Below are 27,238 nucleotides of genomic sequence, written 5' to 3'. Positions count from 1 at the left end.
CAGTGTGTTTGTGTGTGATATCATGTGCAATACAAGCAGTCCTGCAGTGTGTTTAGTTGTGTGTGATACCATGTGCGATACAAGCAGTCCTGCAGTGTGTTTACTTGTGTGTGATACCATGTACGATACAAGCAGTACTGCAGTGTGTTTACTTGTGTGTGATATCATGTGCGATACAAGCAGTCCTGCAGACTGTTTACTTGGGTGTGATATAATGTGCGATACAAGCAGTCCTGCAGTGTGTTTACTTGTGTGTGATATCATGTGCAATACAAGCAGTCCTGCAGTGTGTTTACTTGTGTGTGATATCATGTGCGATACAAGCAGTCCTGCAGTGTGTTTACTTGTGTGTGATACCATGTGCGATACAAGCAGTCCTGCAGACTGTTTACTTGGGTGTGATATAATGTGGGTTACAAGCAGTCCCGCAGAGTGTTTACTTGTGTGTGGTATCATGTGCGATACAAGCAGTCCTGCAGTGTGTTTACTTGTGTGTGATATCATGTGCGATACAAGCAGTCCTGCAGTGTGTTTACTTGTGTGTGATATCATGTGCGATACAAGCAGTCCTGCAGTGTGTTTACTTGTGTGTGATACCATGTGCGATACACGCAGTCCTGCAGTGTGTTTACTTGTGTGTGATATCATGTTCGATACAAGCAGTCCTGCAGACTGTTTACTTGGGTGTGATATAATGTGGGATACAAGCAGTCCCGCAGATTGTTTACTTGTGTGTGGTATCATGTGCGATACAAGCAGTCCCGCAGAGTGTTGACTTGTGTGTGATATCATGTGCGATACAAGCAGTCCTGAAGAGTGTTTACTTGGGTGTGATATCATGTGCGATACAAGCAGTCCCGCAGTGTGTTTACTTGTGTGTGATGTCATGTGCGATACAAGCAGTCCTGCGGAGTTTTTACTTGTGTGTGATATCATGTGCGATACAAGCAGTACCGCAGAGTGTTTACTTGTGTGTGATATCATGTGGGATACAAGCAGTCCTGCCAAGTGTTGACTTGTGTGTGATATCATGTGGGATACAAGCAGTCCTGCCAAGTGTTGACTTGTGTGTGATATCATGTGCGATACAAGCAGTCCTGCCGAGTGTTGACTTGTGTGTGATACCATGTGCGATACAAGCAGTCCTGGTGAGTGTTGACTTGTGTGTGTGTGATATCATGTGTGATAAAAGCAATCCTGCAGTGTGTTTACTTGTGTGTGATATCATGTGGTATAAAAGCAGTCCTGCAAGATTGTTGACTTGGGTGTGATATCATGTGCAATACAAGCAGTCCTGCAGAGTGTTGACTTGGGTGTGATATCATGTGCGATACAAGCAGTCCTGCCGAGTGTTGACTTGTGTGTGATACCATGTGCGATACAAGCAGTCCTGCAGTGTGTTTACTTGTGTGTGATATCATGTGCGATACAAACAGTCCTGCCGAGTGTTGACTTGTGTGTGTATGATATCATGTGTGGTAAAAGCAATCCTGTAGTGTGTTTACTTGTGTGTGATATTATGTGCGATACAAGCAGTCCTGCCGAGTGTTGACTTGTGTGTGGTACCATGTGCGATACAAGCAGTCCTGGCAAGTGTTGACTTGTGTGTGATATCATGTGCGATACAAACAGTCCTGCCGAGTGTTGACTTGTGTGTGTATGATATCATGTGCGATAAAAGCAGTCCTGCAGTGTGTTGACTTGTGTGTGATATCATGTGCGATACAAGCAGTCCTGCAGAGTGTTTGCGCGAAGCTGGACAGTTAGTTAACATCTAAAGTTCCTCCAATTTCTTCTATTTTAGTCAAGTCATTTAAAAAAGGTAAACATTGTAGGCTACTAGGAACTAGCAGCTACACCACAGCTAAGCACACAAGCTAGACATAGGTCATAATAATTGAACAAAGGTGACATTTGTCAATATAAACAAATAATTGTAGTTACATAAGACTTACACATACAAAGTCTCCAAGGCAGAAGCGTGTTAGAAGGTATCCAGTAACAAACGTGTCCGCATCATTGAACTTATTGCCTCATGAGCAGAACTCCATGAATTAGCTGACAATTCCAATGGTTTTTGAGCTGGCACTTAAAGGAACAGATCTCTGTATCGTCCCACTCGCTCTGCTGCAGTTTGGGACATTTCAGGACATTTTCTACATGTTCCGAGCGTCGTTTTTTTGGGGGGGGATTTTGTTGGTTCTGCTGCCAGTGTGATGCAAGGTGCAACATGTAGGGAAGGTAAACAGCAGGTTGCACACGTACGTCAGCCTGAGCTCACGCTAATAAAAAAAACAATAACAAACTGGCACTGAAGTTTTATGCTAGCAAGCATTGAGGCGCTTGTAAAAAGTAAATTATGTTCTTCTTTGAGAATATACACTATATTGTACTATATATACACTATATTGTACTATATATACACTATATTGTACTATATATACACTATATTGTACTATATTGTACTATATATACACCATATTGTACTATATATACACTAGTTATAAATAGTACACAAACGCTGCAAAACACGAGTGACGGGAAATAAGTTTTGGGTTTTTTCAGTAAAATGCTGTCAAATTCGGTCGGTTTCAGCTGCACCTTTTTTTCTTTTTTTTTTACTGCAAAATGTACTGTTTGGTTTTTACACTGCGCTTCAAAATAATAACATGCATAAGCAATGTGTGATAATATGCTGAGGTGAAAATGCCTTTACTGTACATTCATATATTATTGTGCGTTGCTGACAAAACACACACAAATATTTCAACAAGTTGAAAAACTATTTTCCGCAAGTAAAAAAAACAAAAACATTTGCCACTACAAAACGATTTTCTTTCATTAAAAAAATGATTTGCAAGTATAAAAACTATTCTCAAGAATAAAACGGTTTACTACAAGAAAAACAACAATTTGCAGTATACATTTTTTTTTTCAATTAAAAGAAAGATTCGCTAGTAAAAAAAGCTATTTTTTTGCCTGAAAAAAATTACTCACAAGTATAAAAAAATTTAAATAAAACATTTTATGCAAGAAAAAAACGATTTGCAATTATAAAAAAAATATTTTCTGCAAGTATAAAGACTGTTTTCGACAAGAAAAACAACAATTTGCAAGTACAAAAATTTTTTTTCAATTAAAAGAAAGATTCGCTAGTAAAAAAAGCAATTTTTTTGCAAGTAAAACAATTATTCACAAGTATAAATATTTTATGCAAGAAAAAAACGATTTGCAAGTATAAAAAAATAATTTTCTGCAAGTATAAAAACTGTTTTCGACAAGAAAAACAACAATTTGCAAGTATACATTTTTTTTTCCAATTAAAAGAAAGATTCGCTAGTAAAAAAAGTTATTTTTTTGCAAGAAAATAAATTATTCACAAGTAAATAAATAAATAACATTTTATGCAAGAAAAAAACGATTTGCAAGTATAAAAAAATAATTTTCTGCAAGTATAAAAACTGTTTTCGACAAGAAAAACAACAATTTGCAAGTATAAAAATTATTATTTTTTCAATTAAAGAAAGATTCGCTAGTAAAAAAAACAACTATTTTTTTTGCAAGAAAATAAATTATTCACAAGTAAAAAAATAAATAACATTTTATGCAAGAAAAAAATGATTTGCAGTATAAAAAGATAACTGTCTGCAAGTATAAAAACTGTTTTCGACAAGAAAAACAACAATTTGCAAGTATAAACTTTTTTTTTTTCAATTAAAAGAAAGATTCGCTAGTTAAAAAAAAGCTATTTTTTTGCAAGAAAAAAAATTATTCACAAGTATAAAAAAATACATTTTTTGCAAGAAAAAAACGGTTTGCAAGTATAAAAAAATAATTCTCTGCAAGTATAAAAACTGTTTTCGACAAGAAAAACAACAATTTGCAAGTATACATTTTTTTTGTTTCAATTCAAAGAAAGGTTCGCTAGTAAAAAAGACCAATTTTTTGGCAAGAATATAAATTATTCACAAGTAAAAAAATAAATAAATACATTTTAAGCAAGAAAAAAACGATTGGCAAGTATAAAAACTGTTTTCGACAAGAAAAACAACAATTCGCAAGTATTAAAAAAAAAAGTTCAATTAAAAGAAAGATTCGCTAGTAAAAAAACATTTTTTTTTGCAAGAAAAAAATTTATTCACAAGTATAAAAAAAAACAAAATTTTCTTCAAGAAAAACAACAATTTGCAAGTATAAAAATAATTTTCTGCCAGGAAAAAAAAAATTGGCAAATATAAAAACGCATTTCTTCAATTAAAAAGGATTCTAACTTTAAAAAAATGTTCTTCAATTAAAACGATTAATAAAAAACAAAACAATAAGCAGGTACATAATAATTTCCTGCAATAACTTTACTCCTCACCCTGCTTCTTCTTCTTCTTTGTTAGTCTGTGCGGATGGCACCATGCGCAAATACCAGTAGCTCTTAAATGGACTCAGCAGCACCCCCTGTGGTGGTGCAGTGACAATGACGCGTGTGCAGCTGCAATATGACTGCAGAAAGTTGGGACTTGCAGGAAATGGATTAAATACTTATAAATGATCATTTATAATTATAATTATAATAATAATTAATTATAATAATAATAATTAATTATAATTATATAATAATAATAATTAATTATAATTATATAATAATAATAATAATTAATTATAATTTAAATGTGAGCCATTTTTTTTTTAATTCAATAAAATAGTCGTTATTCTTGCAAATCATTTAATTATTTTTAATTTTTTTAACTTGCAAATCGTTTTTTAATTGAATATTTTCTTTCCACTTGCGAATGTTTGTGCGCGAGTTCAAACATTTTTGTGTGTTTTGTAGTAACTTTGCTCCACGGTGATTAGAGACTTAGACTTAGTCTGATGCCTTTTTCATTTTGCTGCACTTTTTCTGCACTCTTGAGTCCACTTAATGATTGTAGATGAGCAGGAAACTACACCCGGACATTCCTGACACCTTTCACCGCTTCCAAGGACAAGGCTTGACCTTGTCGTGCTTCCACGCCTTCTTGTCGTGAGTCCCAACGACCTTGCATTGTACATACGGACATGATTGCTGTGAAACTTGTCGTAGAGCCACGCCCCTTTTTGACACTAAACGGGCCGCCGTCGTTCAGTGAGTGTTTGTGCAGTCAAATGTTTGTCAACACCTCTCATGTGGAATAAAACTGTTTGAACACCTCTCATGTGTGGAATAAAACTGTTTGAACGCCTCTCATGTGGAATAAAACTGTTTGAACACCTCTTATGTGTGAAATAAAACTGTTTGAATACCTGTCAAAAAGTCGGAATTTTTTTTAAGTGTCAAAAAGTCACGATTTTAAATCACGATTTTTTGACACTTACAAAAAAATCCTGATTTTTTGACCAAAAAAATCCAGACTTTTTGACACTTGGAAAAAATCCAGACTTTTTGACAGTTAGAAAAATTCCCAACTTTTTGACACTTAGAAAAAATTCAGACGTTTTGACACTTAGAAAAAATTCAGACTTTTTGACACTTAGAAAAAATTCCCGACAACTGTTTGAACACCTCTCATGTGTGGAATAAAACTGTTTAAACACCTCTCGTGTGGAAAAAAATCCAGACTATTTTCACACTTAGAAAAAATCCTGACTTTTTGACAAAAAAAGTCCTGAATTTTTGACACTTAGAAAAAAGTCCGACTTTTTGACAGAAATCCAGACTTTTTGACATCGGAATTTTTTCGAAGTATCAAAAAGTCGGGATTTTTTTGGTCAAAAAGTCTGAATTTTTTCTAAGTGTCAAAAAGTTACGATTTTAAATCCCGATTTTTTGACACTTACAAAAAATCCAGATTTTTTGACCAAAAAAATCCAGATTTTTTGACACTTAGAAAAAAATTCAGACTTTTTGACAGAAATTCCCGACTTTTTGACACTTAGAAAAAATTCCGACTTTTTGACAGTTAGAAGAATTCCCAACTTTTTGACACTTACAAAAAATTCCAGACAACTGTTTGAACACCTCATGTGTGGAATAAAACTGTGTAAACACCTCTCGGACTCCATACTTTTTGACACTTAGAAAAAAATCCTGACTTTTTGACAAAAAAAGTCCCGACTTTTTGACACTTAGAAAAAATTCCGACTTTTTGACAAAAAAAATCCCGACTTTTTGACATCGGAATTTTTTCGAAGTGTCAAAAAGTCGGGATTTTTTTGGTCAAAAAGTTTAAATGTTTTCTAAAAGTCTGAATTTTTGACACTTACAAAAAATTCAGACTTTTTGACACTTACAAAAAATTCAGACTTTTTGACACTTACAAAATATTCAGACTTTTTGACAGTTAGAAAAATTCCCAACTTTTTGACACTTAGAAAAAGATCCCGACAACTGTTTGAACACCTCTCATGTGTGGAATAAAACTGTTTAAACACCTCTCGTGTGGAAAAAAATCCCGACTATTTTCACACTTAGAAAAAATCCTGACTTTTTGACAAAAAAAGTCCTTAATTTTTGACACTTAGAAAAAAGTCCGACTTTTTGACAGAATCCAGACTTTTTGACATCGGAATTTTTTCGAAGTATCAAAAAGTCGGGATTTTTTTGGTCAAAAAGTCGGAATTTTTTCTAAGTGTCAAAAAGTTACGATTTTAAATCCCGATTTTTTGACACTTACAAAAAATCCCGATTTTTTGACCAAAAAAATCCAGAATTTTTGACACTTAGAAAAAATTCAGACTTTTTGACAGAAAATTCCCGACTTTTTGACACTTAGAAAAAATTCCGACTTTTTGACAGTTAGAAGAATTCCCAACTTTTTGACACTTACAAAAAATTCCAGACAACTGTTTGAACACCTCATGTGTGGAATAAAACTGTGTAAACACCTCTCGGACTCCATACTTTTTGACACTTAGAAAAAAATCCTGACTTTTTGACAAAAAAAGTCCCGACTTTTTGACACTTAGAAAAAATTCCGACTTTTTGACAAAAAAAATCCCGACTTTTTGACATCGGAATTTTTTTCGAAGTGTCAAAAAGTCGGGATTTTTTTGGTCAAAAAGTTTAAATGTTTTCTAAGTGTCAAAAAGTCTGAATTTTTGACACTTAGAAAGAATTCAGACTTTTTGACACTTAGAAAATATTCAGACTTTTTGACAGTTAGAAAAATTCCCAACTTTTTGACACTTAGAAAAAATTCCCGACAACTGTTTGAACACCTCTCATGTGTGGAATAAAACTGTTTAAACACCTCTCGTGTGGAAAAAAATCCCGACTATTTTCACACTTAGAAAAAATCCTGACTTTTTGACAAAAAAAGTCCTGAATTTTTGACACTTAGAAAAAAGTCTGACTTTTTGACAGAATCCAGACTTTTTGACATCGGAATTTTTTCGAAGTATCAAAAAGTTGGGATTTTTTTGGTCAAAAAGTCGGAATTTTTTCTAAGTGTCAAAAAGTTACGATTTTAAATCCCGATTTTTTGACACTTACAAAAAATCCCGATTTTTTTGACCAAAAAAATCCAGATTTTTTGACACTTAGAAAAAATTCAGACTTTTTGACAGAAATTCCCGAATTTTTGACTCTTAGAAAAAATTCCGACTTTTTGACAGTTAGAAGAATTCCCAACTTTTTGACACTTACAAAAAATTCCAGACAACTGTTTGAACACCTCATGTGTGGAATAAAACTGTGTAAACACCTCTCGGACTCCATACTTTTTGACACTTAGAAAAAAATCCTGACTTTTTGACAAAAAAAGTCCCGACTTTTTGACACTTAGAAAAAATTCCGACTTTTTGACAAAAAAAATCCCGACTTTTTGACATCGGAATTTTTTCGAAGTGTCAAAAAGTCGGGATTTTTTTGGTCAAAAAGTTAAAATGTTTTCTAAGTGTCAAAAAGTGTGAATTTTTGACACTTAGAAAAAATTCAGACTTTTTGACACTTAGAAAATATTCAGACTTTTTGACAGTTAGAAAAATTCCCAACTTTTTGACACTTAGAAAAAATTCCCGACAACTGTTTGAACACCTCTCATGTGTGGAATAAAACTGTTTAAACACCTCTCATGTGTGGAAAAAATCCCGACTTTTTGACACTTAGAAAAAATCCTGACTTTTTGACAAAAAAAGTCCCGACTTTTTGACACTTGGAAAAAATTCAGACTTTTTGACAAAATAAATCCCGACTTTTTGACATCGGAATTTTTTCTAAGTGTCAAAAAGCCAGGATTTTTTTGGTCAAAAAGTTAAAAAAAATTCTAAGTGTCAAAAAGTCTGAATTTTTGACACTTAGAAAAAAATCTGACTTTTTGACACTTAGAAAAAATTCAGACTTTTTGACAGTTACAAAAATTCCCAACTTTTTGACACTAAGAAAAAATTCCTAACAACTGTTTGAACACCTCTCATGTGTGGAAAAAAATCCCGACTTTTTGACACTTAGAAAAAATCCTGACTTTTTGACAAAAAAAGTCCTGACTTTTTGACACTTGGAAAAAATTCCGACTTTTTGACATCTGAATTTTTTTTAAGTGTCAAAAAGCCTGGATTTTTTTTGTCAAAAAGTTTAAAAAAAATTCTAAGTGTCAAAAAGTCAGAATTTTTGACACTTAGAAAAAATTCTGACTTTTTGACACTTAGAAAAAATTCAGACTTTTTGACAGTTAGAAAAATTCCCAACTTTTTGACACTTAGAAAAAATTCCTGACAACTGTTTAAACACCTCTCATGTGTGGGAAAAAATCCCGACTTTTTGACACTTAGAAAAAAATTCAGACTTTTTGACAAAATAAATCCCGACTTTTTGACATCGGAATTTTTCCGAAGTGTCAAAAAGTCGGGATTTTTTTGGTCAAAAAGTTTAAATGTTTTCTAAGTGTCAAAAAGTCTGAATTTTTGACACTTAGAAAAAATTTTGACTTTTTGACACTTAGAAAAAATTCCGACTTTTTGACAGTTAGAAAAATTCCCAACTTTTTGACACTTAGAAAAAATTCCTGACAACTGTTTAAACACCTCTCATGTGTGGGAAAAAATCCTGACTTTTTGACACTTAGAAAAAAATTCAGACTTTTTGACAAAATAAATCCCGACTTTTTGACATCTGAATTTTTCCGAAGTGTCAAAAAGTCGGGATTTTTTTGGTCAAAAAGTTTAAATGTTTTCTAAGTGTCAAAAAGTCTGAATTTTTGACACTTACAAAAAATTCAGACTTTTTGACACTTAGAAAAAATTCAGACTTTTTGACAGATAGAAAAATTCCTAACTTTTTGACACTTAGAAAAAATTCCCGACAACTGTTTGAACACCTCTCATGTGTGGAATAAAACTGTTTAAACACCTCTCATGTGTGGATAAAAATCCCGACTTTTTGACACTTAGAAAAAATCCTGACTTTTTGACAAAAAAAGTCCCGACTTTTTGACACTTGGAAAAAATTCAGACTTTTTGACATCGGAATTTTTTCGAAGTGTCAAAAAGTTTGGGTTTTTTTGGTCAAAAAGTTGAAATTTTGTCTAAGTATCACAAAGTCTGAATGTTTTCTATCTGTCAAAAAGTCTGGATTTTTTTTGTCTCTCATGTGGAATAAAACTGTTTGTTGAAGAATGTGGGAATTGTTGAACTTTGAAGAATGTCCCATTGAATTTCAGAAAAAATGTGGAATTTCGGGACAAGCGGGAATTTTTTTGAAAATGGTAAAAAAAACTTACTGGGAATTATTCCGGTTCAAAAACCAACTTCGTTTTTTGTCCTGATTAAGAGGAATGTTTTAATGGTGGAACGCTTGAAATGCGTTGAAAAATGTGGAAGGAGTAGTGGCCAGAAAAAAGGGTGGAAATAGGGCTTTGGAAAATCAGGAATTCTGGAAAATCCTGGAATTTTTTTTAACTTGGAAAAAGGGAAGTTTGAATTTCCAGAATAGTGGAATGTGTTGAAGGTGGAATGGTTTGAATCGGTTGAAAAATGTGGAAATGGTGGAAGTTTGAAAAATGGCCAATTCATTTTGAATGGGAAAAATGTCCCGGAAAACCTGGAATTCTGGGAAATCTGGGAATTTATCAAGAGAAAGCCCGCTATTCCTGAACAGTTTGAAGTTGAAACGGTGTGAATCGGGGGGGAAATGTGGAAGGTAGAGCGCGCCAAAATCTGGAGAAGAAGAAGAAGAAAAAGCATGCATTCACACAATGAATGGGCGATGGCATTGCAGCAGGCCCATAATAATAATAATAATAATAATAATAAATAGATTAATTTTGGTGTAGGAAACCACATGTGTGAATGAGACAATAATAATAACGACACTCCGTGTTAATACTTTACTGTATCAGATGGTCTTCTGTCACGTCTAATCAATTATGTACCTTCATTTTCCTCAAAATACAATATTTATTTAAGATAACGTGTCCTTTCCCGTCTGGCAACCGTGGGCAGCTACTTCCGGGTGTTGGCCAGCTTGACGATTGCCTGGCGTCCATAAACCTCCACGGGACAACTTTGACGTCTTCTGACAAGGTCGGACGAGATTGTTATGTCACGCCAGATAAGATAAACGCCTTCCAGGCGGCGGAGAAACTTTTATTCTGGGTTTTAAGCGAGCCTTCTTATGCTAGCTAGCATGTTAGCCGTGACGTCATCTACATCGTTTTTCATCCTGTCGCTTTTTTTTAAATTCGCTTTTTATTTATCAACTCGTCATTTTGACAGCAGGAGACTAACAATGAAGACATAGTAGCCAGAAAAAGTCGCTTGTCGATTGGAGTCATGACATAAATGTTTAATAGCTGCTAGTTTTGCTTTCACTTTGAGTACGCATCAATATTACCAGGCTTGTATATTTAACCATCTATATTTACACATATTATACACCGTGTATTTTAAGTATTTTTTTTCGCGCTTTGGTCGAAATGAGTTTTTTGCGGGTCAACTACTTTCTTTATGTCAGTTTTATTACTTTATTTGATCGTTTTGCTTAACTTCCTGTATGGACACGTCACTGTGACGTAGCACGTTTGCAGGCGGCCATATTGGAGCGGTACAGGAAGGTCCAAACTCCAACATTGTTTCATCTACCGCTTGTCCCTCTTGAGCAAATTCTATTTTTATAACTTTTTTTTTTTTTTGTCCTGTCCAGCTTCTTAGGCAAATCATATAGTAGATGTAGATGCCCATATCGGCTGTTCAGATTTACTTTACAAAAGAGAAGTGTAGGATACTTATTTGTATTTGACTTTATTAAATGGATTTATATTATTATTTGGTGCAGCCAGGGGATAGAAAGAGAAAAAAGGAAGACATAGGAGGAACTTGTGGGGATGAGAGGGGGATACGACAGAGAGACAACAACAGTAAACACAACAACAATAACAACAACAACAATAGAACAACATCAGCAAATAGGATATCTACAAATATGATGGTAAAAGTGATAGCAAAGAAGCAGTTAGTGTAATAAATAATAATACAGAAATGACAATGAGCATTATTACACTACAAATGGAGCAATACAAATACCAATAGAAATAACGCGATAGACTCCAGCACCCCCCGTGATCCCAAAAGGGACAATCGGTAGAAAATGGATGGCTGGATGGAATATCACTAATACTTGTTAATATTTATAATAACAATATCACTAATACTTGTTAATATTTATAATAATATCACTAATACTTGTTAATATTTATAATAACAATATAATTAATACTTGTTAATATTTATGATAATATCACTAATACTTGTTAATATTTATAATAACAATATCACTAATACTTGTTGATATTTATGATAACAATATCACTAATACTTGTTAATATTTATAATAACAATATCGCTAATACTTGTTAATATTTATTATAATAATATCACTAATACTTGTTTATATTTATAATAACAATATCACTAATACTTGTTGATATTTATGATAACAATATCACTAATACTTGTTAATATTTATAATAATAATATCACTAATACTTGTTAATATTTAAAATAATATCACTAATACGTGTTAATATTTATAATAACATCCCTAATACTTGTTAATATTTATAATAATATCACTAATACTTGTTAATATTTATAATGACAATATCACTAATACTTGTTAATATTTAAAATAATATCACTAATACGTGTTAATATTTATGATAACAATATCACTAATTCGTGTTAATATTTATAATAACATCACTAATACTTGTTAATATTTATGATAACAATATCACTAATACTTGTTAATATTTATAATGACAATATCACTAATACTTGTTAATATTTATAATAATATCACTAATACTTGTTAATATTTATAATAACAATATCGCTAATACTTGTTAATATTTAAAATAATATCACTAATACGTGTTAATATTTATAATAACATCACTAATACTTGTTAATATTTATAATAATATCACTAATACTTGTTAATATTTATAATGACAATATCACTAATTCGTGTTAATATTTATAATAACATCACTAATACTTGTTAATATCTATAATAACAATATCACTAATACTTGTTAATATTTATAATGACAATATCACTAATACTTGTTAATATTTAAAATAATATCACTAATAGGTGTTAATATTTATGATAACAATATCACTAATACGTGTTAATATTTATAATAACATCACTAATACTTGTTAATATCTATAATAACAATATCACTAATACTTGTTAATATTTATAATGACAATATCACTAATACTTGTTAATATTTAAAATAATATCACTAATAGGTGTTAATATTTATGATAACAATATCACTAATACGTGTTCATATTTATAATAACAATATCACTAATACTTGTTAATGTTTATAATATTATCACTAATACGTGTTAATATTCAAGACAAGATGTTGGCCCTTTTTGAATGTTTTTTATTGGAATTTATTTAGGAATAGAGGCGCTTCCATTGGCTCCGCTGCCAGTGGACTTTTATTTACGTTTATTTAATATTTAGAATGCATTTTTTTAAACCCATGCATGGTCATGTCTCTCATAAAGACATAGGCAACAAAAGGCCAAAAAAAAAGTGCACTTCCTCTTTAAATGTATACAATTTCTAGTTGTTTCTGCACTCAAAGCTGTGTTGGTTGGTTTTTGGTGGGCGAGCGTTGCCTTTTTAACCCGTCACCTTTCACGTGTAGATGGCCGACCGCTGTGACGGCGATGCCAAAGGCGCGTTCGGCGGACACGCCTTTCATTTCGCCGAAACCAACCGCGACAGGTAAGACCTCGTCAAGCGCTCACGTCGACTGTAAGAAGCGTGACTGTAAGTCTGCTGTGGTCAAGAATATACATGGACTACAACGCCACCACGCCGCTGGAACCAGAGGTGATGCAGGCTATTTGCGAGGCCCTGCAGGACGCTTGGGGCAACCCCAGCAGCAGCTACGAAGCAGGCGAGCTTTAAATGAGTCCGAGGTTTTGTTTTGTGCCAGCGTAACTATTAGTTTTTTTTAGGCGTCAAAGCGAAGGCCATCATCAAGCAGGCCAGAGAGAACGTGGCGAGGATGGTCGGCGGCAAAGCAGAGGACATCATCTTCACGTCGGGAGGAACCGAGGTAACGCTGGCCAGTCTTCTTGGACACGTTAGCAGCAAACAGCGCTCCACACCTTCTTGCAGGCCAACAACATGGTGCTGCACACCGCCATGGAACATTTCACCCGCCACCAGGACGGGAACCTTCCACACGTCATCACCTCCAACGTGGAGCACGACTCGGTGAAACTGGTGGCTGAGCGCCTGCAGAGGGACGGCAAGGCGGGTACGTACGTGTGTCGTCTTCTTTTCATGGACATCACTTAGTTTGTGAAGAAGAAGTGGACCATGGTCATCCAATTAAAGACATCAATCATCACAAGCGTGTCGCTAGCTAACTTGGTAATCTGAAATAATATCCAAACATTTATCCATGAAAACACGGAGAAGCGGCTGGAAGAAGACACCGTAGATGTACATACCCCAAGTTATTATTATTATATAAATTGTTGTTTTTCAATCAATAATTATTCTCTAAAAGTTAGTCTTCATTTTTAAAAAGCATGTTGCATGTTCAAATTGAGACGTTTTGGGGGGTTTAAATTGAGTTTATTAAATTAATTAAATTGAATTATTATTAAGTTGAATTTTTATGAAATTAATTTATTCTGAAATTATTATTATTATTAGTTGGTTAAATTGGCCCTGCGATGAGGTGGCGACTTGTCCAGGGTGTACCCCGCCTTCCGCCCGATTGTAGCTGAGATAGGCTCCAGCGCCCCCCGCGACCCCGAAGGGAATAAGCGGTAGAAAATGGATGGATGGATGGATGGATTGGTTAAATTATAAAATGTAATTACTATTAAGTTGAATTATTATGAAATTAATTTATTCAAAAATTATTATTGTTGATGAAATTATTAAATTGAATTATAATTAAGTTGAATTATTATTAAAATCAATTTATTCTAAAATTATTGATTAAATTATTAAATTGAATTATTACATTTATTATTTTATTATTATTTATTATTATATTTTTAACATGTAAAGCGACTTTGGGTACTTAGAAAAGCGCTATATAAATCCAAGGTATTATTATTATTATTATTACGTTTAATTATTATGAAAATAATTTATTCTAAAATTATTATTAGTTGATTAAATTATTACATTGAATTAAGTTGTATTGTTATCAAATTGATTTATTCTAAAATGATTATTAGTTGATTAAATTGAATTATTATTAAAGGCCTACTGAAATGAATTTTTTTTATTTAAACGGGGATAGCAGATCTATTCTATGTGTCATACTTGATCATTTCGCGATATTGCCATATTTTTGCTGAAAGGATTTAGTATAGAACAACGACGATAAAGATTGCAACTTTTGGTATCTGATAAAAAAAAGGCTTGCACCTACCGGAAGTAGCGTGACGTAGTCAGTTGAACATATACGCAAAGTTCCCTATTGTTTACAATGATGGCCGCATGAAGTGAGAGAGATTCGGACCGAGAAAGCGACAATTTCCCCATTAATTTGAGCGAGGATGAAAGATTTGTGGATGAGTAAAGTGCAAGTGAAGGACTAGTGGGGAGTTGAAGCTATTCAGATAGGGAAGATGCTGTGAGAGCCGGGGGTGACCTGATATTCAGCTGGGAATGACTACAACAGTAAATAAACACAAGACATATATATACTCTATTAGCCACAACACAACCAGGCTTATATTTAATATGCCACAAATTAATCCTGCATAAAAACACCTGCGTGTTTGTTATGCTAGCTCCTAGCTCCTCTGCTAGCTCCATAGAACACGCCAATACAATTCAAACACCTGATCAACACACACAATCACTCAGCCCAAAAGACCGTTTACCTAACCCAAGGTTCATAAAGCTTATATATTTTTAAAAAGTTACGTACGTGACGCGCACATACGGTCAAGTTATCGAATGTTTAGCAGCCAAGGCTGCATACTCACGGTACCTGATATTCAGCTGGGAATGACTACAACAGTAAATAAACACAAGACATATATATACTCTATTAGCCACAACACAACCAGGCTTATATTTAATATGCCACAAATTAATCCTGCATAATAACACCTGCGTGTTTGTTATGCTAGCTCCTAGCTCCTCTGCTAGCTCCTAGCTCCATAGAACACGCCAATACAATTCAAACACCCGATCAACACACACAATCACTCAGCCCAAAAGACCGTTCACCTAACCCAAGGTTCATAAAGCTTATATATTTTTAAAAAGTTACGTACGTGACGCGCACGTACGGTACGGTACGTGTTATGCTAGCTCCTAGCTCCTCTGCTAGCTCCTAGCTCCATAGAACACGCCAATACAATTCAAACACATGATCAACACACACAATCACTCAGCCCAAAAGACCGTTCACCTAACCCAAGGTTCATAAAGCTTATATATTTAAAAAAAGTTACGTACATACGCAAAAAAAAGCCAAAGCTGCATACTCACAGTAGCACGTCTGCGTCTTTGTCATCCAAATCAAAGTAATCCTGGTAAGAGTCTGTGTTGTCCCAGTTCTCTACAGGCGTCTGTGTATCCAAATCAAAAGTCCTCCTGGTTAGAGTCTCTGTTATCCGAGTTCTTCCATCTTGACTGCATCTTTCGGGAATGTAAACAAAGAAGCGCCGGCTGTGTACTGTTGTGGCTGACTACGTTCGAAAAATACGTCCATTTCGCACCGACAACTTTCTTCTTTGCTTGCTCGGCTTCCTTCTCCATAATGCAATGAACATGATTGAAACAGATTCACGAACACAGATGTCCAGAATACTGTGGAATTATGAAATGAAAACAGAGCTTTTTCGTATCGGCTTCAATGTGGAAGGCATACCCGTGTTCGTCGGGCTACGTCACACGCATACGTCATCCTCAGAGGCGTTTCGAACCGGAAGTTTAGCGGCAAATTTAAAATGTCACTTTATAAGTTAACCCGGCCGTATTGGCATGTGTTATAATGTTAAGATTTCATCATTGATATATAAACTATCAGACTGCGTGGTCGGTAGTAGTGGGTTTCAGTAGGCCTTTAAGTTGAATTATTATGAAATGTATTTATTCTGAAATTATTAGTTGATTAAATTATTAAATTGAATTATTACTAAGTTGAATGATTATTAAAATCAATAACAGTATGTGGAATTAAATTATGGAATGGATTAAGTAAAGCAGTTAAAAATTGTACTGACATGATCCAGTTTAAGAGGTTGTTTGAATTAATAGTGCTTACAAAGAAGAAGAATTATGAGAAAAACTTCCAATCTTATTGAAAATATTCTTCATCTCAGTATGTTAATAATGACTGAATTAATTAATTACATATTACAAACTGTTGTATATACTAATTCATAGATGTTATTTTATTATATAAAAAGGTCAGTAAATGATTTTATATAATTGTAAATGCTTTGAAGTGAGAAAGGGGTAGGATTAAATAAGCTTTGCTTCTTCCTACTCCTTTTCGGGCATGATGTAAATGAAATGATATGAAATTGTGTGATGTATTATGATGTAAATGTGTTCATGTTCGAAATAAACTAAAAGAAAGAAAATAAAGAAATAATTTATCCTAACATTATTGATTAAATTATTAAATTAAATTATTAAGTTGAATTATTATGAAATTAATTTATTGTAAAATTATTATTAGTTGATTAAATTATCACATTGAATTAAGTTGAATTATTATCAAGTTGATTTATTTTAAAATTATTAGTTGATTAAATTGAATTATTATTAAGTTGATTTATTAAATTTATTCTGAAATAATTATTAGTTGATTAAATTATTACATTGAATTAAGTTGAATTATTATCAAATTGATTTATTTTAAAATTATTACTTGATTAAATTGAATTATTATTAAGTTGATTTATTATGAAATAATTGATTCTAAAATGATTATTAGTTGATTAAATTATTACATTGAATTAAGTTGAATTATTATCAAATTGATTTATTTTAAAATTATTATTAGTTGATTAAATTGAATTATTATTAAGTTATTATAAAATTACTGTTTTTATATTAAATTCAATATCATATTGAATGAATCTAAAATTATAATTGATTAAATTTTTTTTTTTTAATTCATTATACTCCAAATATTAGTGTTTTGAGTTGAGAACAGCGTCACACAATCAATTACAGGCAGAAGTTGAAGTACTACTGCAGTATTTGTGGACACAATTGCCCTTGCTCATGAACACATTATGACGGGACTGTAGCTGGTGGTTACCACTCCGTACAGCAGTTGGCATGGTGACACAACTCATACACCTGGTCTAACAGAGAATAAAAAGATGTCACAGGGAGGCTCAGTGTTGCCAACTTAGTGATTTGAACATGAAACGCGTATCACTCTTCTTAACGCTCTTCATGAAACGCGTATCGCTCTTCATATTTGTGTTGCTTTTGTGCCCATTCAGCAATAATGCTGACCCCTCATGCCACAAGTAGATTGCAGTCCTGCAGGAAACACTCTGTTTTTCTTATCTCAGATGTGACCTTTGTGCCCGTTTCCACGGCGACGGGACGCGTGGAGGTGGACGATGTCCTGGCGGCTGTGCGCCCCAACACTTGCCTGGTGTCCATCATGCTGGCCAACAACGAGACGGGCGTCATCATGGTAGGAACACCTGACTTGAAAACCTTTCTTCAGGTCATGCCGTCACGGACCTGTGCAGACTTTTTCACATTTTATTTATTTCTGGTCACATTTTAAAAAAAATATATATATAATTTTTAAATTAGTTTGTATATTTCATTTGATTATTTTCTTTTTTTCGTTGAATTTTTCACTTTATTTTATTAGTTATATTTTTAATTATTTGTACTTTTTATTTGTATTTCTTCTTATTTTATTTTTTGTATTTTAAAATTTATTTATTTATTTATTTGAACATTATGATTAATTTATTTTATTATAATTGAAACATTTGGGTTTTTTATCTTTTTTTTAGTATTATAATTTATTTATTAATTTACGCATTTTTTAATTGTAATTTTTTATCATTATTTAAGTATATTATTGTTTTCTATATTTTCTTATTTTTTATTTTTACCTTGTTTGTTTTTCTCATTTCATTTTCTCATATATATTTTTGAATTTATTTGTTATATTTTATTATTATTTTAATGTTATTATAATTTTGGTGGTTTTATTTATTTAACATTATTGTAATTTAGTTGTATTTATTTTATTTTTATTATTTGTAGTTTTTATTTTTACTTATTTTATGTTTTAATAATTTTATTTTGTTATTTTCATTTCATAATTTTCAGTTTATATTTTTCATAATTTTTTCTTTTTAATAGTTTATATTAAATTTTTTGATGTTATGAAATTTCTTCATGTATTAATTGTATTTGATGACCACTGTTCTGTGCACCTTCCAAGTCTGACTAGTGTCATAAATTAAACCTAATATTACAATAAAAACATCCCCAGTATATAAAAAATTAAACCTAATATTAAAATAAAAACATCCCCGATATGTCATAAATTAAACCTAATATTAAAATAAAAACATCCCCAATATGTCATAAATTAAACCTAATATTAAAATAAAAACATCCCCAATGTGTCATAAAATAAACATATTAAAATGAAAACATCCCCAATATGTCATAAATTAAACAAAACATTGAAATAACAACATCCCCAATATGTCAAATTAAACCTAATATTAAAATAAAAACATCCCCAAAGTGTCATAAATTAAACCTATTAAAATAAAAGCATCCCCAAAGTGTCAAAAATTAAACACAATATTAAAATAAAAACATTCCCAATGTGTCATAAATTAAACCTAATATTAAAATAAAAACATCCTAAAGTGTCATAAATGAAAGCTAATATTAAAATAAAAACATCCCCAAAGTGTTATAAATTAAACACAATATTAAAATAAAAACGTCCCAAGGTGTCATGAATGAAAGCTAATATTAAAATAAACACATCCCAAAGTGTCATAAATAAAAGCTAATATTAAAATAAAATCATACCCAAAGTGTCATAAATTAAACATAATATTAAAATTAAAACATCCCAAAGTGTCATAAATGAAAGCAAATATTAAAATAAAAAGATACCCAAAGTGTCATAAATTAAACATGATATTAAAATGAAAACATCCCCAAAGTGTCATAAATTAAACATAATATTAAAATAAAAACATCCCCAAAGTGTCATAAATTAAACATAATATTAAAATAAAAACATCCCCAAAGTGTCATAAATTAAACATATTATTAAAATAAAAACATCCCCAATGTGTCATAAATTAAACCTATTAAAATAAAAACATCCCAAAGTGTCATAAATTAAACATAATGTTAAAATAAAAACATTCCCAAAGTGTCATAAATTAAACATAATATCCAAATAAAAACATCCCCAATGTGTCAAAAATTAAACCTAATATTAAAATAAAAACATCCCCAAAGTGTCATAAATTAAACATAATGTTAAAATAAAAACATTCCCAAAGTGTCATAAATTAAACATAATATCCAAATAAAAACATCCCCAAAGTGTCAAAAATTAAACCTAATATTAAAATAAAAACATCCCCAAAGTGTCATAAATTAAACCTAATATTAAAATAAAAACATCCCAAAGTGTCATAAATTAAACCTAATATTAAAATAAAAACATTCCCAAAGTGTCATAAATTAAACCTAATATTAAAATAAAAACATCCCAAAGTGTCATAAATTAAACCTAATATTAAAATAAAAACATCCCCAAAGTGTCATAAATTAAACCTAATATTCGAATAAAAACATCCCCAATGTGTCATAAATTAAACCTAATATTAAAATAAAAGCATCCCAAAGTGTCATAAATGAAAGCTAATATTAAAATAAACACATCCCAAAGTGTCATAAATGAAAGCTAATATTAAAATAAAAACATACCCAATGTGTCATAAATTAAACCTAATATTAAAATAAAAACATCCCAAAGTGTCATAAATTAAACCTAATATTAAAATAAAAACATCCCCAAAGTGTCATAAATTAAACCTAATATTAAAATAAAAACATCCCAAAGTGTCATAAATTAAACCTAATATTAAAATAAAAACATCCCCAAAGTGTCATAAATTAAACCTAATATTCGAATAAAAACATCCCCAATGTGTCATAAATTAAACCTAATATTAAAATAAAAGCATCCCAAAGTGTCATAAATGAAAGCTAATATTAAAATAAAAACATACCCAATGTGTCATAAATTAAACATAATATTAAAATAAACACATCCCAAAGTGTCATAAATGAAAGCTAATATTAAAATAAAAACATCCCCAAAGTGTCATAAATTAAACCTAATATTAAAATAAAAACATCCCAAAGTGTCATAAATTAAACCTAATATTAAAATAAAAACATCCCCAAAGTGTCATAAATTAAACCTAATATTCGAATAAAAACATCCCCAATGTGTCGTAAATTAAACCTAATATTAAAATAAAAGCATCCCAAAGTGTCATAAATGAAAGCTAATATTAAAATAAAAACATACCCAATGTGTCATAAATTAAACATAATATTAAAATAAAAACATCCCAAAGTGTAATACATGAAAGCAAATATGAAAATGAAAGCAAAGTGTGATAGATGAAAGCAAATATGAAAATGAAAGCAAAGTGTGATAGATGAAAGCAAATATGAAAATGAAAGCAAAGTGTGATAGATGAAAGCAAATAAGAGTGTCATGTGACTGCAGCCGGTGCGTGAAGTGTGCCAGAGAGTCCAGGTTCTGAACCAGCGAAGGCACGTGAGAATCCTGCGTCACACTGACGCTGCTCAGGCTGTGGGCAAGATCCCCGTGGACGTGTCTGATCTGGGCGTGGACTACCTCACCATCGTGGGTCACAAGGTCAGTCGGGAGACTTCCTGCACTCCAACACTTTTCCCCGCCGCTAACATTTGGATTCATTTCCAGTTTTACGCGCCGAGGATCGCTGCCTTGTTTGTCAAGGGCCCCGGGGCCACCACGCCGCTCTACCCCATGCTCTTTGGCGGCGGACAGGAGAGGAACTTTAGACCGGGGTAATGTCCTCACTCAGGGTTTGATATTGGAACATCTCTGTACGTTTTGACCCGATGTCAGCATCCTTGTAATACTTTCTTATGTTCGAAAAGGTTTGATCGAGTGAAACGAGTCAAACTTGGAAAAACACTAACCTATTTATTACTCACCGCTGTCTTTAAGTTGAAGTGGAGTGGTCAATGTTGATGCGAACACATTTGTTACTGGACACTTTCTAATACTATACTTATATGATAGCTGTAATAGATATTGTCCAGTTACTACGCTGTTGTGTGCTTAGCTGTTGTGTAGCTGCTAGTAGCCTATAGCCTGGCATGTTTGTATATGACTTGACTAAAATGGAAGAAATTATTAGCATTTTTTTAAATTATTTGTATTTGATCAATATGAGAAGCTTTTAGTTTGGACTATCTGTGCATGAAACATGAAACAATTCTGCTCTCTGGAACGTTGCAGCACTGAAAACACACCAATGATTGCTGGACTGGGGAAGGTAAGTTTGCTCACCTTTTAATCGTCATTAAGTGCGACAGGTGACACTAATGTATTGTGTGTGTTCTTGTGTTTCTACCCTTCTTGACACGTGAAGAAGGAAAAGTAGCTTCCATATGAGGAGGTGTGAACAAGTTAGGACATGAATCATGGTCCCAATAACATTGCATCTAATAGAGAGCCAAAAACTAGAGTCCGTGAACATTGCTCCAAAGTCAGGATTTTTGTTTGATTTAATGTGCAAAAAAAAAGCAGTCTTTTTCTCACAATGTGTCGACTTTTTTGTTATAAAATTGGGAACAATTTCTCATATTCTTTCTGTTTCTGTAATGTTGCAATATTTTCTCGTAAAATTGTTACCTTTTTATGTAAAATGATTACTTTCTAATGCAAAATGGTGACGTTTGTCGTATAAAATTCTGACTTGTATCACAATATTGCCAATTTTTTTGTTCTTGTCAAAAAGTGACATTTTTGGAGTAAAATGATGACTTTTGTCATCATTTTGCCAAGTAAAATTCCAATTATTATTATTATAATATTGCCAAAAATTTAAATTTTTCTTATAAAATTGTGACTTTTGTCGAGTAAAATTAGGACTCTTTTCAAAAAAGTGCCTAAATTTTAAGCTTTTCTCGTAAAATTGCGACTGTTATTGAGTAAAATTCCAACTTTTATCACAATATTGCACAAATGTTCCGTTTTTCTTGTAACATTTTTGACTTGCGTTGAGTAAAATTCCGACTTTTATTCTAACACTGCTAAAGTTTTTCTTGTGGAATTCCAACTAATTTTTCACAACAAGTTTTTTTATATATTTGCATAGTATGTATATATTATTAATGTTGTAAATACACATCTTTATATATCTAGAAAGGCTGGTCCTAATGAAGTAGGCATTTTTCTCAGGTCTCAAGAAGGTAACAAATACAAGTGTGTGTGTGTGTGTGTGTGTGTGTGTGTGTGTGTGTGTGTGTGTGTGTGTGTGTGTGTGTGTGTGTGTGTGTGTGTGTGTGTGTGTGTGTTGTATTTCTACCCTTCTTGAGACATCAACAAGGAAAAGTAGCTTCCATATGAGGAGGTGTGAACAAGTTAGGACCAAAATCATGGTCCTAATACGGAAAACCATTGCATCTAATAGAGAGCCAAATACTAGAGTCCGTGAACATTGCTCCAAAGTCAGGATTTTTGGTTGATTTAATGTGCACACAAAAGTAAACATCTGTGGTCCCTGACTCCTTTGTCATCGGCCTTAATATCTCATTTGCACCCCTGGTGGTCAAAATGAGGGTGGTCCCAAAAAGGAGGGATTTTTCAAATTGACTGTGTGTCGCTTTTGAAATTGCTCCCCCTCTGGTCAACATATGAAATAACAAGTGTGTGTAAAAATGTGAAGTGCTCCCCCTCCAAAATTAATAACAAAAAACTAAATAAATATGTATACAGAGACATACTGTAATAACTTGAAGTAAATAATGAAGATTAAAAACCAATTACAAACAAAAAATGGATTAAAAATTTTTTTTTAACTAAGTCTTTTTCTCACAAAATTGGGAACAATTTCTCATATTCTTTGTTTTTCTGTAATGCAATATTTTCTCGTAAAATTATTATTAATGTAAAATTATTAATTTTTAATGCAAAATGGTGATGTTTGTCATATAAAATTCAGACTTTTATCACAATATTGCCAATTATTTTGTTGTTGTAAAATAGTGACATTTTTTGAGTAAAATTATGACTTTTGTCATCATTTTGCCAAGTAAAATTCCGATTATTATTATAATATTGCTGAAAATTTTACATTTTCTTATAAGATTGTGACTTGTCGAGTAAAATGACGACTCTTTTCATAAAATCGCCAACATTTTACAGTTTTCTTATAAAATTGTGACTTTTGTCGAGTAAAATGACGACTCTTTTCATAAAATTGCCAACATTTTAAGCTTTTCTCGTAAAATTACGACTGTTATTGAGTAAAATTCCAACTTTTATCATAATATTGCACAAATGTTCCGTTTTTCTTGTAACATTTTGACTCGCGTTGTGTTAAATTACGACTTTTATTATAACACTGCCAAAGTTTTTCTTGTGAAATTGTGACCTTTTTCTTGTGAAATTCAAACTCATTTTTCACAACAAGCTTTTTTTTATATTTGCATAGTATGTATATATTATTCATGTTGTAAATACACTTCTTTATATATCTGAAAAGGCTGGTCCTAAAGAGGGAGGCATTTTCCTCAGGTCTCAAGAATGTCAGAAATACAAGTGTGTGTGTGTGTGTGTGTGTGTGTGTGTGTGTGTGTGTGTGTGTGTGTGTGTGTGTGTGTGTGTGTGTGTGTGTGTGTGTGTGTGTGTGTGTGTGTGTGTGTGTGTGTGTGTGTGTGTGTGTGTGTGTGTGTGTGTGTGTGTGTGTGTGTGTGTGTGTGTGTGTGTGTGCTCTATTGTATACTTGAGCCACTTTTTATATATATTTATATTATTAAAGAGCGGGACAGGAGGACACAAACGTTAGCAACCCCTAGCATATCTATGTGAGCTACATGCTAACATTACATGTTGACATCATGCTAGCGCCGTTAGCATATTCTCTGTAACTCTAACCATACAATAACATACCATTAAAGAACGGACCAGGGGGACTTAAACGTTAGCAACACTAGCATAGCTATGCTGACTACATGCTAACATTACATTTTAACGTCATGCTAGCTTAGCATATTCACTGTAGCTCGACAACGACAACATTAAGGAGCGGGACAGGAGGACAAATATCTCGACTACTGCAACGCACTTCTTGTCGGGATCCCCAGCAAGAACATACAAAATCTGTGTAAGATTACAAGTCTGTGGAACGCTCTCCCTGGCCACCTGAGGGCACCACAGACTGTGAATGCTTTTAAAAAAAGGCTTAAAAACCCATCTTTTTAAAGAAACAAAAACCTTTTGTTAGATGTATGTGTGCTAGTTCTAGCTATTAGGTTTTTATTTTAGTTGACTATTTATCTTACTCGTTGGGGGCAGCTATTTGTTGTTCCAGCTTTGTGTTTTTTTAAATGCACTGTAACACTTTGAGATTGTTTGTTCAATATAAAGTGCTTTTACAAATAAAATATATTAAATATTATTATTACAAATGTTAGCTAACATTATTAAAATATATTATTATTATTATTACAACAAATGTTAGCTAACATTACATTTTAACGTCATGCTGGCTGGCTGAACATAAACACATCTGTAGCTGACTGGCAGGCAGTTGGCAGGGCTCCATTTTAGGAAGTGTAGCGAAGCCTTTTTGCCTGAAATGACAGCAGACCTCGTTGTGTGTGCCAGGCTGCAGAGCTGGTGACCAATCACGGTGCAGCTTATGAGCGTCACATGCTGGATACAAAAGAGCACCTGGAGGAGCGTCTGAAGGTGAGTCATGTGACATCAGAGGGTTGTTGTTGTTGTTGTTTCATGATGGATGACTTCCTGCTCTTCAGGCCACTTTTAAAGGCAAGCTGCACTTCAACAGCCATTTTGCGGGCTCCGAGTGCCTTCCCAACACGTGCAACGTGTCCCTGCTGGGTGCAGGCCTACAGGGCTGGCGGGTGTTGTCGCACTGCCACAAGCTGCTGGCCAGCGTAGGCGCCGCCTGCCACTCGGACCGTGGAGACAGGTAACCCACCTCGGTCCCGCTGGGCTCCCCCCGCACCCTCACTCCCGCCTCTCGTCCCCCCAGGCCGTCCCACATCCTGCTGAGCTGCGGCGTGCGCGAGGAAGTGGCGGCCAACGCCTTGAGGCTGAGCGTGGGCAGGAGGACCTCCAGGGAAGACGTGGAGCAGGTGGTGGAGGACCTGGAGAAGGCCGTGAAGCACTTGGAGCAGACGGAGTAAATGTGGCTGCAACACCCTTTTTGTCAAAGATGGCAGAAGAACTCTTCTAGTTTGGATTGTTCCTCCTCCGCCTCCTCCAGAGAGAACTTCATGTATCAGGACTCGCTCTCGTACGGTCAATGGAGATTTGGAGTCCAGTTGTGGTGGTCGTACATCTGCAGGAGGTTAGTGAGGTGTGTTCTGGTCGTACATCTGCAGGAGGTTAGTGAGGTGTGTTCTGGTCGTACATCTCCAGGAGGTTGGTGAGGTGTGTTCTGGTCGTACATGTCCAGGAGGTTGGTGAGGTGTGTTCTGGTCGTACATGTCCAGGAGGTTGGTGAGGTGTGTTCTGGTCGTACATGTCCAGGAGGTTGGTGAGGTGTGTTGTGCATCAACATCCACAATTAGAAGGCTGGGATTGACTTTTCTTTCATTCTAAATGTGATTTTTGTCAATAAAAATAACATTTTTAATAATGTTCCAGTCTGTGGAACGCTCCCCCTGACCACCTGAGGGCACCACAGACTGTGGATGCTTTTAAAAAAGGCTTAAAAACCTTTCTTTTTAAAAAAGAACTTTTTTTAGACATATGCATACTAGTTCTAGCTATTAGGCTGTTCTAGTTTTTATTTTTATTTATTTTTCTTATCTTTTTATTTTTATTTTTTTTAATACACTGTAGCACTTTGAGGTTATTTACTCAATGTAAAGTGCTTTTTACAAATAAAATATATTATTATTATTATTTTTACAAAAACGCAAAAGGCTACAAAACACAGAAGAACATGAAGGCAAGGGACAAAAACACCCACAGGTCATGTGGTAATAATCCACATCATAATCTATATGATAATAATCTATATGATAATCTAAATTATAATAATCGACATCATAATCCATCATAATAATCCACATGATAATAATACATATGATAATCTATATCATAATAATCCACATCATAATAATCTATATAATAATCCACATCATAATAATCTATATAATAATCCACATCATAATACACATAATCTATATGATAATACATATAATAATATATATCATAATAATCATAATCTATAAAATAATAATCCACATCATAATAATCTATATCATAATAATCATAATCTATAAAATAATAATCCACATCATAATAATCTATATCATAATAATCATAATCTATAAAATAATAATCCACATCATAATAATCTATAAAATAATAATCCACATCATAATAATCTATAAAATAATAATCCACATCATAATAATCTATATCATAATAATCATAATCTATAAAATAATAAT

The 27,238-nt window shown here is 32.9% G+C and overlaps 1 protein-coding gene across 2 annotated transcripts; it reads left to right on the top strand.

Annotated features, from left to right (window-relative positions):
• Positions 1 to 10,379: 10,379 nt before the first annotated feature.
• scly (selenocysteine lyase) lies at positions 10,380 to 26,599 on the top strand. Of its 2 annotated transcripts, XR_009824825.1 has the most exons (13): positions 10,380 to 10,491; positions 13,143 to 13,222; positions 13,288 to 13,397; positions 13,459 to 13,559; positions 13,622 to 13,763; positions 18,022 to 18,149; positions 21,258 to 21,410; positions 21,477 to 21,583; positions 22,041 to 22,077; positions 25,416 to 25,499; positions 25,568 to 25,743; positions 25,807 to 26,161; positions 26,273 to 26,599. XR_009824825.1 is itself a non-coding variant. In XM_062039511.1 (12 exons), the coding sequence occupies exons 2-12, from the start codon at positions 13,143 to 13,145 to the stop codon at positions 25,958 to 25,960; spliced, it is 1,272 nt and encodes a 423-aa protein (XP_061895495.1). In that variant the 5' UTR covers positions 10,380 to 10,491; the 3' UTR covers positions 25,961 to 26,597. The 2 variants fall into 2 exon arrangements, 1 of the variants encoding a protein (XP_061895495.1); XM_062039511.1 differs by having other exon boundaries at positions 25,807 to 26,597.
• The last annotated feature ends 639 nt before the right edge of the window (positions 26,600 to 27,238 follow it).

The sequence above is a fragment of the Entelurus aequoreus genome, linkage group LG27, assembly GCF_033978785.1.
Source record: "Entelurus aequoreus isolate RoL-2023_Sb linkage group LG27, RoL_Eaeq_v1.1, whole genome shotgun sequence".
Classification (NCBI taxonomy): Eukaryota; Metazoa; Chordata; class Actinopteri; order Syngnathiformes; family Syngnathidae; genus Entelurus; species Entelurus aequoreus.
The sequence above is the reverse complement of the archived record's forward strand: the minus strand, read 5'-3'. Positions and strand labels throughout refer to the sequence as shown.